Below are 14,973 nucleotides of genomic sequence, written 5' to 3'. Positions count from 1 at the left end.
TTTACTTTGGAGGATTGAACTCTTGTTTCCAGATTGAAGACTACAGGGTCTTCCAAACAGACATCAGAGACGATCTTTTAAAACAATCACTTTATTAAAAATAGCAAATCTCACAAATACTTATCCAACATTTGTCACTGGCCATTGGGGAACACACCTGCATGTGTACCGATTGTCTGACGTAAACTGAAGCTGGGCTGCCACAGGAGGCCTGTGCGCCACCAACGCATGACCGGAACCGGGTCAGTGTGGTGATCGCAGCAAGCACAGATCCTTCAGCCCTACAGAACGTTTAGCACGAAGCATTTCAAGTATAACCCTTAAGGCAACAGAAGACACAGCAGCACAGCTTGGCATCCCGCTTCCTGACCCTGATCCGATGCGCAGCCAGGCCACAGCCACAGCGGTGAGTTACAGCAAGCACACTGACGAGAAGCGGCGTGGGAACACGGTCACGGCCCTTGCGCTTTCCTTACTTGAGTTTTGTGGTGGAAGATGATTCCGCTACTGGACTCGGCTGGAAGAGTAAGGACTGCTGCCTCTCTGCAAGTCCCCAGAGCAGGCTGCACACTGCGCTAGCGGGCGGACGTGGTGGGGACGTCCTGTGTATCTGCCAAGTGCAGTTTCTGTCTGTGTTCATCGTTAAGAAGATTTCCTTTTTAAAGTGAGGATTTCTCTTACATTTCAGGAATTTACACGGAGTGACCCGGAATCAGAAGAAATGGGATAAGGGAAGGAGGGAGAGCAGGGGAGGCTTCAAGGGAAAGATGCAGTGTTGCCAACAAGTTTGGACAGTAGTCAATGTAGAATAATGGATGTGTATACTTGAAGCTTAATAACATTTATTTAGGATCTAGTTATGCAGTCTCCTCCTACCTCAATCTCCAGTGGTGGAGTTATAGGAGTGTAGCATCATGTCTGCACAGGCTTATTTTTAAGGCAGCATGAGTCATTTCATGACAAGGAACCAGTGAAACATTAAAAGACTAACCGGATTAAGACAATCCCTTGAAGAAGCCATTTTACCATGTTTGGGGAAACAATTTCCTTACAAAGCCACACATAAAATAATTATCACAACTCTATAATCTTTTATATAATCTTACTCATCCTTGAAGAAAACAATTTCTGCATGTGTCCTTAACCCTTCACATGACTATCTTTCTTTTCCTTCCTAGTCCTAAACTGTTCAGCTGCTGCTGACCTTTAAAGGTCCAATTCAAACAGTGATCTGAATACACCGAGGACAGCAAGAGTCGGCAGCACATGTACAGCAGAGGCTGCGAAAGCAGACAGACAGAGGCATGGCCTGTGTCTAGTTGGGAGGTTTGAGATTTAAACACACAGAAGAACCATCAGACAGTAAAGTAAGGCAGAATGCTAACTTACAGGTACAAACCAAACGTTTGATGGGAGTGGCCGGCATGAACGTCACCTGTCTGACAGAGAGGAGGGAAAGAAGGCTGGCGTGTATCTGCATCAAGAGTGCAGGCTGAACAAAGGGTATCATGGCAAGAATGGACAGGATGTGCTCCCAAACATCAAAGAAAGCTTAGTGGGAACAAGAGCTTTCACATGAGATCTAAGCTGTGATCACCTGGAAAAAGCCTTTAAAGGGTGACAACGGTAAGAAATAAAAATAAAAAAGAATTGCCAAGAGCCAATGTATTAAGCCAGGACTAGAGGCAGTGAGGCAGTAGGATTGCTACAAGTTCAAGGCCAGACTGAGCCACACAGTGAGTGCTAGGCCAGCCTGGGGTGTAGAAGGTGATCCTGAGTAAAAAACAAACCAAGAATTGAAGAGAAAAAATGTATTGCAGAATCAGATTCTAAGCACCTGCAGTACCACACAGAGAAGGAAGCGAGGACAGGAGCAGACACCTAGTTAGCCATGGCAAGTGGAATTCATCTTCACGTGCAAGCTCAAAGCAAAAGCGGACTTAACTGGTTACTGCACAGCTGAGCAATCAGTAACAGTGTAAAATGATACAGCAGGATTCAGACTTGCTATTCTAACTTCTGCATATTCTATATAGTTTAGAAATTTCCCCACGCATATCACTATACAAAGCCCTTTAAAGATGTTAAAGGTGTGAAATGTCACATTCCTGAACTGTGAACCACATTTCAAAAGTCCTATCTCATGCTATTATGGTGTTCAAAGAGTTTCCTTCTCATATGAAAACAGGATGAAGGCAGGGCTGTTTCATATTATTCTTGTGTATTAGCAATCATGTTGATAAATACATTTTAAAAAGTTTGAAATGTTCCTTAGGTCATTGTTTCAGACTGAAATATCAAAATCAAAATAACCTACCAGTGACTTGGTGTTTTCCTTCAAGTTAAGTCTACACTGCACTAGCTTGGTGTGGAGATGCCACTTCATAAGCTGTGGGAGGGCCTCTTGAAAGCTGTGTTTTAGTGGAACTTGAATTCCAATTTTATGCACCTTAAGTAGTACTATTAAGTATATCTTTGGACATCTCCCAGGTAGTTTCAGAATCTAAGAGTCAAAATAATTCTTAAGAGTCCAATACACAATTTTCATGGCTTGAAAAGTAATAATTAAATTTGTTTTGAAAAATAAGAAAAAACAATGTAAAACAAAGAATAAGCCAGACACGGAATTTCAGCATATGAACCATGAAACAATTTGATTCGGAAACTAAAAGGGAAGAGATACAGGCCTAGTAAATAAAATAAGATATGGTAGGAATTATTTACCCAGAACTATAGATAAGGAACTTTACACTGTTGATAGTAGGCAAAGGATACATAGAAGAATTCAATTCTTCTAACTGCAACACAAAGAAACAAATTGGATATTAATTTTTACAAGATAAATATTAGTCGGTCACTGTAAACCATGTATTAAAGTCGCTTCATGTAGGTTTTCTTTAACTGAAACAACAACTATTAAAAAAAAACTCTCAACAAGTTTCCTAGGCGGGGAAATTCCTTTTTACAAAATAACTATAAAGTGGCTGCGGCTTGAATGAGAGACGCTGAAGAGAGAGCAGAAGCAAATGCTAAAGACTAGAGCTTTGGAAGTAATCTTAGAATCATGTACAATGGCAGTAATCTCTATTGTGTTTGCTATTTCTCTTTGAAAGAAAGTCTCTTGTTGCACCACTTTCTGGAGAAACTTGAAAGCAGGAGTTCTAGAAGGATACAGACATTCAGACCACACTCTCTTTAATTTTAGAAGAAGAAATATAAGGTATAGAGATGCTAGCTGAGGCCGTAGTGTTAGTGGTGGAGTGCTTGTCTTGCATCCATGAGGCTTAATCTCCAGTATCTCCAAACAGTTTAAAAAAGGAAGGTTAACTAGACTGTTCACTGTTACCAAGAACAACACTGACACAAGCATTGCACTATGCCTCCTGGTTTCAGCTTCAGTGTTCTTTTGTCAAAATGCAGTATTTTCCTAAATGCACTAAAAGTACACAAAGTAAGCTTATATTTAATAGAGATGATGCATAAGACATGAACTGAAATACCTGTGACACTGAGTACTATATGTCAGATTTGATATTTAAAAGTACAGGCTTGAAGGGACTGTTTGTTTTTGAGGGAGGTCTCATGTAGGTGAGGCTGACTTTGAACTCCTGTTCCTCCTGCATCTACTTCCCAAGGTCTGGGGTTACAAGCATGCATTGCTAATCTTCTAGGCTTAAAGCTTTAAATGTATGGGTAGACACCAGGAGGTGGGGGACCAGGCCTTTAATCCCAGCACTCAGGAGGCAGAGGAGGTGGCTCTCTGAGTTTGAGGCCAGTCTGGTCTACAAAATGAGTTCCAAGACAGCCTGAACTACATAGAGAAACCCTGTCTTGACATTTGCCTCATTCAAAAAAAAAAAAGTGAAAGAAAATCAGCGGAAACAAACTCTTTCGTCACTGGTGAACATGAAGCTAAACTACTACGTTGAAGTCTGTCTTCATTGTTTTCCTTTGTTCTAAAAAGGTTTTGTGTGCTCTAAGCTCCTGTGCGCACACACAAACATGTGCACATATGGAAGCCAGAGGTCAATCTTTTATGTCTTCCTCAACTGCTCTCCACCTTATTTCTTTGAGACAGGATTTCTCAGCAAACCTGGAGCTCACAACTTCAGCAAGAGCAGGTGGCCAGTAAGCCCAGATCTTCTCACCTCCACCTCACCAGCAATGGCACTCTAGGCGCTCTGTACACAGGTGCTGGGGATCTGAACTCAGGCCCTCCTGCTGGTGAAACAAGAACTTTCCTGACTGAGCCATCTCCCAAGCTCGCTAAAGATGGTTTTAAAGATTTGTTTATTTTGGACCGGGAGTTGGTGGTGCACGCCTTCAATCCCAGCACTCAGGAAGCAGAGGCAAAGGTAGTCGGATCTCATCTCTGTGAGTTCAAGGCCAGCCTGGTCTACAGAGAGAGTTCCAGGACAGCCTCCAAAACAATACAGAGAAACCCTGTCTCGGAAAACCAAAAAAAAAAAAAAAAAAAAAAAAAAAGCTTTGTTTATTTTTATTTCATGCACATGGCATGAGTTTCTGCCCGCGTGTAAGCATGTGCACCACTTGTGTGCCTGGTGCCCTCAGGCCAGAAGAGGGCTTCAGATCCCCGGAACTGGAGCTACAGACGGTTGAGGGCCGCCATGTGGGTGCTGGGAACAGAATCTGGTTCCTCTGCAAGAGCAGCAAGTACTTTTAGTCGCTGAGTCAGCTTTTCAGCCCCCTAAAAAAGGTTTTAAAGAGGCAAATTTACAAGATGTTATGGGCTGAGTTGTAGCCCACCCCATCCCCAACTCATACATTCTAACTGTCAGAGTATGTAGGTATTGGGAGACAAGCTTTTAAAGAGATGATCCTGTCAGACTGAGGCCAACAGAATGGGCCCTAATCCAATACGACTTTAACAAGGAAAGAAGTGCACAGGAGAGGACTTACATGAGCACTGAGATGACCACCCAAATGGAGAATGGAAGCCTTAGGAAGCACTTTGATCTCACCCAGAATGTAAGAAAAAATCCCCAGTGTATAAACCCAGTCTGGGGTGCTTTGTTATGGCAGCTCTAGACTGACAAATGTAGTAATGTTCTAATGGCTATAAAGACCAACCGTGGCTTGTATTTAAAATTAAAACGCCATCCAGGCAGGCAAAGGGCTTTTGGCTGGTGTCTTCTATGGGCTTATGGTCTGCATATGGATGAGGTCTCAGTATAACACAGGCACATATGTAAAAATGTACAGAAGCAAGCATTTCCTTTACAAGTTTGCATCCATAAATCTAAGTTTAAGCATTTTTAGACTATTTCTTTAAAGAGAGTCAAGTGTAACAGAGATAAAATTTGAGGACACTGCACTAAGAGAATCCCCACTAGGGCACACACTGCATAATGTCATATGCATGAAGTGTCACAGAGGCCCGTCCATCAAGATAGAAAGTACGTGAGGGGTTGCTAGGGCGTGGGGAGGACAGACTTCTTTAGGAGGTAAAGAAAGTGTTCTAGAATTAGATGGTGGTGATGACTTCAAAACACTATGAATGTATATGTGTGTGTGTGTATATATATATATATGTGTATATATATATGTGAAATATGTGATATCACATATATGCAACATACATGATTACAAATATATAAAGTCACTGATAGTTAAAATCAAATTGTGTTATGTGTGTATATATATATATAATATGTGATATCACATATATGCATTTTATGATTACATATATATAAAATCACTGGTAGCTAAAATCAAATTGTGTGTGTGTGTGTTGTTGCAAGAAGGTGTTTTAAAAACCAGCGCTTCACTCACGTCCGACAGAAGCCTGTCCAGGTTGGCGTCGCTGGCTGCTTTCCGCTTATCCTCAGGAAGTTCCTCTAACTCCCCGTAGAGCTCCAAATTCAAGCGAGCTAATTTCTCCTGCATTCCCCGGACATGTTCCATCTGCTCTATGGAACATTCATTTCCTGGGGAACATTCCAGAACATTAACAAAGATTAGTGTTAAAGCCTATAACCCTTGAGGAACAGCTTTTAAACTCCAGGTGTGCAAAAGAAATCTGTTTGCTTTGTTTGTAAACTGCTTCACTAATAACTGTTTTCTGAGTATAATCACTAATCCTTTATTTTTTTGAGACAGGGTAGTCAAGCTGGTTCAAACTCACTATCTTCCTGTCTTGGTCTCTTGACTACTAGGAGCAAATACAATTATTGGTCAGGAAAACAATGACCAATCTAAGAAATGATCCTGGGCCCTAAGATAAAATCATGTATAAAATATTTTTAAAGGAAAAAATGTGTTTTTTTTCTTCCACTGTAACTATATGCAGAAGCAAAAGCACCACAATTATGTCCATTTTGACAACTGCCGGGGGAACTGAAAAGTCAACATTTTGTAGTACACTGAGTAAAGTGAGGGATTTTCTAAGACTTTCAGCCACAAATTATTTTCCAGCCAATTATATATTCTTCCTTTAGGAAGCATAAGTGTAAATCTTTATGAAGCATGCTACACATTACACAGGTAATAATATTTTCAATCATCATTTCTTAAGTTCAGCATGGTGATTTCACCTGCCCAGAACTAACAGACATACACGACAGAATCTATATCGACATCTGGTTTAAGTGCAGCCTTTGCAACCTCTTTTGTTATTCCAATTTCAAAAACCCACTCCTTTTTCTAAATATATTGTAAAAGTATACTATTAATTCAACAAAGCTGGAATAAAGTCAGACGTGGTATCATAAGTATATATATCAGCATTTGGGTTTCCTTAAGAGGTGTGTTCTTGTGGCAAGAGGAAGAGGGAAAAGGGGAGGAGAAGGTGAGGAGAGGGAGAGAGAGAACCTCTTGAGACTATGAATGAATGAATACAGAGATAAAGACCTGACAAAGGAAAAGGGAGAGGCAGACAGACCTAGACTGCCTGCCATGAGACAACAGAAGCTTCATATGACAAAAAGGACATGTTTTGAAGGATGGAAGATGAATCAGCAGCTAAGAAAGGCTGAGCAATTTCCTGGTGGGATGCATGAGAAGACCCAGTTCTGCATATCCAGATAAATGCCACAGTTCACAGAGAAGGTGGGGTGGGCTCTTAGGCATTAAGCTGTAAAAAAAGTTAATGACCTAGTAAGAAAGAAACTGACCAGCAATACAATTTTCAGTGCAACACTTACAGCCATAGGGCAGAGTGACAACACAGGGAAGGAAGGACTTCAGTCAAACACAAAGCCACCTGACCTTAAGGGATGAAGCAGAGTAAAAGAGGTACAGAGACTACCACCAGGAAAGAGTGAGTGGGGAAGAGAGGAGACGAGAAACACTGTGACACCACACTGCTGGGGTGTAGCGCAGCATGAGATGGGAAACATGCTTTGTAAAGTAACATGCTCCTCTTTTTGAAGCTGGGCTCCTGTGTAATCCAGCCTGGCCTTGAAATCATGATTCTCCTGCCTCGGCCTCCTAGTACTGGGATTACAGGACTGCGTCTGGCTTCTTTGTCAAATATAAGTATTACCAAGGACTAAAGACCCAGGAACCACAAAAGAAAAGAGATGTAAGTACACACACACACACACAAAATCAAGAACTTTACAGGGCTAAATAAACTATCACAACATCTAAAGACATAAGGATATTTGGGAAAATAGATTAAGAAAAATGTATTGTTTACATGTAAAACATACAAAGAGCTCTTGACAACGACAAAGAAATTACCAAAATAAAACTATATAAAGACCCTGAAAAGAACAATCCAACTACTTAACAAGTAGACATGGAAATTCAAATTTGATGGCCATCTAAAAAAAATTCACAATGGGTATTGGTGACGCATGCCTTTAATCCCAGCATTATAGGGAGGCAGAGGCAGGCAGATCTCTGTGAGTTCCAGACCAGCCTGATCTACAAGGTGAGTTCCAGGACAGCCAGGGCTTTTACACAGAGAAAGCCTGCCCCCAAAAACCAAACCAAACCAAACAAACAAATAAATAAAAATCCACTTGACTGGCAAAAATGGAAAGATAAATGTTCACTGCTGGTGGGAACCCAAGGAAAAAGGTTCTTTCCTAAATTGCCAACAAAACAAGAAGCTATAAGTTTTGGGGGTTTTTTTTCCTTCTTTTTTTGGAAAGTGTAGTGGCATCTTGCCTTGCCAGTCAACTTGTGGTTGTGACCACACCCTTTGGGCGTGGTTTCAGGTGTGGACATGAGCCCTTTTAAGGTAGAGGAGCTGCGGGCATACCCTCTTTTGGGTCACGGAGAGCCTCGGAAGGACAGAGACCACATCTTCTGGAGCAGGAAGGCCACAGCGGTTATTTACTCTTATCTGTGTAAGTTCTTCCCTAATAAAACACCCATTTATCATTTATCTTGGGTCTGGTAAACTCATTTAAATCCCGCCTTCAATTGGTGCTCATGTGGGTTGATTCCCACAATCGGCCCTCGAGGCTGGCTGACCAGAACAGGAAAGTATTCAGGTTACATCTATTACAAATAAAATTTGAGCTGCGTGTGGTTACCCATTTCTCTATTTCAGCACTTGGAATTTGGAGACAGGAGGGTCAAGAATTAAAGAGCAGCCTCTGCTACATAATGAATTCAAGGCCAGCCTACAATCCATGAGACCCCGCCGCAAAAAAACAGAGAATGTTAACTCAGTTTGCAGAATGCTCATCTAGCCAACACAAAGGCTAGAGTTCAATTCCCCGCCTTTATAAACAGGGTGTCATAGCATTTGCCTATAATCCTAGCAGTTAGAGACAGGTGACAATAGGAAAATCAGAAGTTCAAGGTCATCCTCAGCTACACAATGAGTTTAAAGCAGCCTGAGCTACATAGTAAAGGTTCTGCCTCTAAGGGGGGAAAAATCCCCGGCGCACGGAAAGCTGAGGCAGAAGGTCATGAACTCCAGGATAGTCAGGCTACATACAAAGCAAGACGCTTTGGAAAAACAAAAGCAAATTAAACACACCAAGTCTAAATTGGTTTAAGAGAAAAAGATTTCCCCTACTATTTAAATAGATAAATTATATGATATGGTTTTGTTTTTCAGATATGGATTGGGGTTGTCTTCTAAAGAAGGAATGAACATACAAGACCACATGTAGAGACAGAGAACCTACTTTTTAAATAAGCACCAGTTATTCCATAATAGCAATCCTACTTTAATATTTTGGGTAACCTTCCCTTGTGTGTGTGCGTGAGTGTGGTGTTATACAGAATGCAGGAATGCACCTGTGCATGCTGACATGCAGAAGCCAGGGGAGGACATCAGGTGTCCTGTCTATCACTCCGCCTTATTCCTTAAGACAGGGTCTTCCAGTGAACTTGGACAGCAAGTCCCAGAAATCTGCTTCTCGTATCTCTGCAGCTCCAGGCCTGCCTGTGCCCATTCGCAACTTTTTACACAGCTGTTGGGGTACAAACTCAGGTCCTCATGGCTGGGTAGCTAATTGTCTAACCCACTAAGCCATCTCTCTGGCCCCAAAAACTCTGTTTAAAAATTCCCCCCAACAATTTTAGAAAGCCAATTATTGTCCATGATAATAAAATCTAAAATTCTTAAATTTTATGTCTATATATTTTGTGGCCCCTTCTTTTCCCCCAACACTAAGTGTATGTTCTTGTTTTTGAGGCAGGTCTCATGTAGCCCAGGTTGTCTCCAAAATAGGTGAGGATGTCTCTGAACTGTCTGGTTCTCCTGTCTCTGTTTCCCAAGTGGTAGGATTAGGGGTGTGCGCTGCCATGTTGGACTTTATGTAGTGCTGTGAGTGTCAAATTGAGGATTTTGTAAGCACTAGGCAATCTACCAACTACCAACAAAGCCACAAATCCAGTCATCTCTGAATGTTTGTCCTGAGATAGTTTCAGGTAGCCCAGAATGGCCTCACACTCCGTAGGTCATTGAGGATGACCTTGAGCCTCTCATCCTCCTGCCTCTGATGTCTAGATACTGGGATTACAGGCATGAGTCACCACATCCAGTGTTCCTTTTTAATAAAGGAAAATGGTTCTTTGAGAGACCTTCTTACAACAAGGTGGGGGGCAGGCAGGCGGTGCTGAGGAATGACACCAAAGGCTGTCCTTTGCTTTCACACGCACACACAAGAACACACCAAACAAAAGAAGAATGAGACACTGCAGAACACGGGATGGAGAATCCTAGAGACAAAGCATGGAGAGCGCACTGCCATCTTACCAAACGCCTGCAGCTTTCCAGAGTGGAAGTCATTGAGCAGACTGAGGAGACCGCGCTCCATCTCCTGGACATCGGAGACGTCTGTGAGGAAGGAGTGCTGGATGGGGGTGGCCTGAGCACCCTTCCCTTCTCCTCCTGGAGGTTTGTTCTTTTCCTTCATCACTCTGTGGAGAAGATGCAATTGACCTTGGTTAGATCTTCCAGGTTGTTCTACATTAAGCTCCAGTTCAACTTCTTAGTTAAATAAATGAACATTTTGTTGGAAACTAGAAATCAGAAGATAATCAATACTAGATAAAACATGAAGCTTCAAGTCAACAACAAAGAAAAGCAGGTGGTGAAAATCCCAAATATATAAATTTTAATCACTGAGACGTGAAAAGTTTAGCTAGTATGTTTGTGTAATATGATAATTTGTTAGATTGAAAAGAAAATTGATAAATCCTTCAAGTACGCTATTTTGTATATTTCATTTCTCAGTAAAGCGCATCACACATTTCTCTTTCTAAATGTTAACCCTGAACTATTTATAGCTGGGTGAGTCTTTTGGGTTCCTGCTCTGAAGACAGTATGTCAGGAGTGCTTGGGCTTAGGAGAAAGACATTTAAAATCCAGACTCAAATACCTGGCAGCATCCTGAATCCTGCCACCATCCTCAGGAACCCTCATGCAGTTTCAAAGTTCAACTGAGTAATGTAGTCTAACTTCTCTATACTCTACTTAGCTGCTGCCACCACCCCGTGTCTTGACCTAACAGCACCCCACACCTTCCCAGATGACCCACGTGGTCCTGTGTATGGTCCCTGGCCCCCCTTTCCTTCCCATGAGGCAGACAAGTCCATTTCCAAATAATGCCAGGTGGCATAATTTAAGCCTTCAAGAGTCTGCTTCAATCCAACACCCTTAAGAAACCCAACTTTCCTTGGGTGTGCTTGCTCAAACCTTTAATCCCATTGCAGAGGAACGAGGCAGAGGCAGGTGGATCACCAACCTGAATTACATGAGTTCAAGAACAATGAGGGCCACTTGGTGAGACCCTGTTTCAAATAAAACAACCAACCCTAATGGTATTAGCCTCCTAGAAGCACATTGCCATCTTCTTATCTGACTTGTGGACCTACATTCAGATCCTTCACTTCCCGACACCTTCACCAGGCCGCTGCTCACAAACCCTGCAGGCCTCAGTCTAGCTGCTATTTCCCCAGAAAGATATCTGGGAGCCCTTTGATTAATTCTCATCACACACATCTGTGTATGTGATACTGCAGGCTCTCAGACACCAGGGAGACGGCGCCATGCATATGCCTATATAAAAGCAGAGAAACAGGAGCTCACAAGGCACAGAGCCAGCCAGGGTTCTAAAGGTGCTATCCAGGTAAGGTGTAGGAGAAACTGCAGCCAGCCTACCTAAGCCTCAGGTGCCCAGGCCAGGCTGCATGAGCATGCGAGGCAGGCACTTCCTCCCTTAGCCAAGCCCGCCTCTACCCAGAGACTGCTGACAAAGAGCCACCTGACCCAGAGACACCAATGAGGAAAGGACAACGCAGCAGAGTCAGCCACTGGGCCAATAGGACCTTGGGAGGGTGGGTATAAAGGCAGGCCTGATTTCCTCAATAAACGAGTCTGCAACATGCTCTGCTGCTACCCCAAACGCAGGGTCACCCACAACAGAAAGGGTTAAAAAGCCAAAGGGGTTGGTGTTATCTTTAACTAGTACTGTAGATTCGGAATTCAGTACTCTACATACAGAGACTCAGTACTCGATTTTCACACAATAATGAAGACCTCATCCCCACAACTATACTCACAAGGTTAAGATAAACAGGGCATGGTGTAAGCCCATGGATGGGGTGGGGTAAAGAAAGAAACTAGCAACTCTTAAGAAATTTAGAATTCAGGTTGGAGAGGCAGCACAGCGGTTAAGAGTCCTGGCTCCTCTTCCAGCATCCACGCGGCAGCTCACAATTGTCTAATCCAGGTCCGGGGGATCCAATTCCCTCCCATCTGACATCCACAGGCACCAGGCATGCACAAATAGACACAAAGACAAAACCACCTACGAATAAAGTGAAAACTTTTTTTAAAAATGGAACTTGGAGTGGTGGTATCAGTTCTTTGCAAGAAAAGGCCTGCATAGTGTGTGTGTGCACGCGTGTGCACGCACATTTTATGTGGTGCATGCATGCACATGGTTGTATGTACATGTGTGTGCATGCATGTGTGGAGGCCAGAGGCTGATGTCAGGTATCTTCCTTTGTTGCTTTCCGCCTTATTTTTTGAGATACTCTCTCACCGAACCTAGAGCTTGCCACATTGGCTAGACTGCCTCAGCAACGAGCCCCAAAGATCCCCATCTCTGTATCATTGGTGCTGCAGTGCTGGGAAAAGTCAAAGCACCAGAGGAAAAGAGTCTGGGCAGAGAAGATAACTACTTAACAGCATTTCACTGGGAAATGTCAAAGAAAAGAACTCACCTCTTTAACTTTGGCCGCTGGGAAGTTGACTGTGCTGTGGGATTTGAAAAGCCCGTGCTTTTACTAGCTGGGATGGCATTTTTTTTGGCATTAGCAACCTGAGTGGAGTGGGCACTGAACGACTTGGGACTCTTCCTCTTCGCTTTCCGCTCTTCCATTGTTTTAAGTTCTTCGTTGCATCAACACTAGCTTCGTAAGACCTACATAGGGAAATAACAGTGATTATATAGCTATATGCTATAATATGCAAAGAAGAGTGAACGACACACTTCACAGACCAAAAGAGTAACACTTCCAAGTCATTAAAGTTAGGACAAGGAATTCCTTATATCTTTTCTACTTTGCTAATGCCCACGAAGGTCTTTATCAAAACTGATAATTTTTTAGCACTTTCTCTATTCACACATCTTCTAAGTATCTACTGATTCTCCTCCATAAACGAGGCACTGTCATCAGTCCTGAAGAAGCAATAATGAATAAGACCTTAACCTCAAGAAGCTACCAGTATATAAGGTGGCCAATATAAACAAACCACCCATGCAAAACCCCAGCTTCCAATTTCTCTTCTACACCACACTCAAACAGATGTATATCAGGGCATCGGTGGTCTAAACTGCAACTTGAAGGCGTATATAATGTACACTATATTGGTATGCTATGCCCCACCACACCCAGATCTGGGCATCAGTAGTCTAAACTGCAACTTGAAGGCTTATGTAATGATATTGGTATGCTATGCACCGCCACACCCAGATCTTATCTTTGTGCATATACATATATATATATATTTTTTTAAAGAAGGTGTTACTATGTAGCTCTGGCTGGCTTGGAACTTGCTCTAGAGTCTAGGCTGGCTTGGAACTCTCAGAAATCCACCTGCCTGTCGCCTGTGTGCTAGGGTTATAAAGGCATCAAAAGTGTGCCCCACCTCACCTTTTCTTTTTGAGAAAAAAAAGGTTCCTGTATGTTCCTGACTGGTTGAGAAATTACTGTGTCAGCCATGCTGGCCTTCAGCTTGTGGTGATGCTCCTCCCTCTGCGTGTAAGTGCTGGGATGATGGGCATGTGTCACGAGATCGGATATTTAGCTTAGAATTTTTCTGAATTCTACTATTAATGGATCACAGAGTCATCAGAAATATGCATACCTATCCATTCCTTCAAATCGTTAATTGCATTATGAATGTCAGGTCTTTAAAAAAAATACTGTGGGGCTTGAGAGACGGCTCAGTAGTTAGGAGGCACTGGCTGCTCTTCCAGAGGACTCAATCGATTTGCAGGACCAACAAGGTGGCTTTCAACAGTCTGTAACTTCAGTTCCAAGGTAGCCCATGCCCTATCCTGGCCTCCAGGGGCACTGTATGCACCCGGTGCACAGACATGCATGTAGACAAAACACTCATACACAGTCAATTTAAAAGTTAAAAGTGTTGAATTTAATCCTGCCACGGTTATTTTAAAAGACTGACACTGTCACTCCTGAAAGAATCACTTGGGAATTATAAAGGCAACGTTGGGGGGGGGGTTGTTTTTCATTTATGTTTTTTCTATCAAATGGAAGGCTTTCTTGGGAAAGGGTCCAACGTCCAGTGTCTAATTTCAGATACCAATCCACTAGAGTCATTTGGGAATTGTTTAACATGTAATACAGATTAAACAGATATTTGAGGATGACAAAGCAGGTCTCCAAGAGGTGAGGATCTGTATAATTCATAAGCACATAAACCTTCAAATCTAAGGGTGCTAACACGTATTTGGTGACAAAAGGCTAAAAAACAAAACAACACAAAAAACCAGTTAACCCGTAAAACATCGCAAATAAACCAATGGTCTCCGAGGGAACAAGCTTGCGATGTACTCATTTCTGGAGGACAACAATCTGTCACAAGACCGCTGGACTCCTTTTGGTATGGCAAGCACCAGGGACCGTTCCGGAGAGGACGAACTGCTCACGGTTGAATGTTAGGCCTTGCTTCTAAGCAGAATCACCGCAGGGGCCTCTGGACTGCGCTTCGTCTCCCTTCCGCACCCCGCCTCAGCGACGACCCATCAATACCCAGCGGCGACCAGAGCGGGTGCTGAGGGGCCGGAAGGCGCAGGTTGCGGGTCCCCCCATCCCACTACATACCGGAGAAAGAAGAGGCTGCGGATCCCTTTCCTTAACCGGAAAAGCTCAGGGAGCGTCCAAAGCCTCTGGCTACAGCTGCAGCAATAGCCCAGGTCGTCAGCCCTGGTCACCAGCCCGGGACCCGCGCCTCCACAGTGCCCTTTGTTTACGGAAGTGATGCGTCGGGGCGGAGCCCTCTATGAGGCG

The 14,973-nt window shown here is 43.1% G+C and overlaps 1 protein-coding gene across 4 annotated transcripts; it reads right to left on the bottom strand.

The window, feature by feature from the left end:
• Nucleotides 1-75: 75 nt before the first annotated feature.
• Nucleotides 76-14,971, bottom strand: Ccdc28a (coiled-coil domain containing 28A). Of its 4 annotated transcripts, XM_040728377.1 has the most exons (7): nt 14,788-14,971; nt 12,661-12,860; nt 12,150-12,242; nt 10,187-10,350; nt 5,794-5,948; nt 2,776-2,798; nt 76-630 (listed from the first exon to the last, which is right to left on the bottom strand). In XM_040728377.1, exons 2-7 carry the CDS (start codon nt 12,816-12,818, stop codon nt 576-578), a joined length of 648 nt encoding a protein of 215 aa, XP_040584311.1. In that variant the 5' UTR covers nt 12,819-12,860; nt 14,788-14,971; the 3' UTR covers nt 76-575. The 4 variants fall into 4 exon arrangements, with proteins under 4 accessions (XP_040584311.1, XP_012965698.1, XP_040584310.1 ...); XM_013110244.3 differs by lacking the exon at nt 12,150-12,242; XM_040728376.1 differs by lacking the exons at nt 76-630; nt 2,776-2,798 and adding an exon at nt 4,475-4,708.
• Nucleotides 14,972-14,973: the final 2 nt, after the last annotated feature.

This window comes from Mesocricetus auratus, unplaced genomic scaffold (genome assembly GCF_017639785.1).
Source record: "Mesocricetus auratus isolate SY011 unplaced genomic scaffold, BCM_Maur_2.0 Super-Scaffold_100018, whole genome shotgun sequence".
Lineage (NCBI taxonomy): Eukaryota > Metazoa > Chordata > Mammalia > Rodentia > Cricetidae > Mesocricetus > Mesocricetus auratus.
This window is presented reverse-complemented; position numbering and strand designations above follow the sequence as displayed.

What these genes read in the sequence shown, in the direction of transcription:
- Ccdc28a (XM_040728376.1), bottom strand. Translation starts at nt 12,818, where the DNA reads ATGGAAGAGCGGAAAGCGAAGAGGAAGAGTCCCAAGTCGTTCAGTGCC. An exon ending in CGGACCTGGATTAGACAATT is followed by an intron (nt 10,351 to 12,149) that starts GTGAGCTGCCGC and finishes TCTTCTCCACAG; the next exon opens with AGTGATGAAGGAAAAGAACA. An exon ending in TGGACAGGCTTCTGTCGGAC is followed by an intron (nt 4,709 to 5,793) that starts GTGAGTGAAGCG and finishes AACCTTTTTTAG; the next exon opens with GGGGCTGAAAAGCTGACTCA.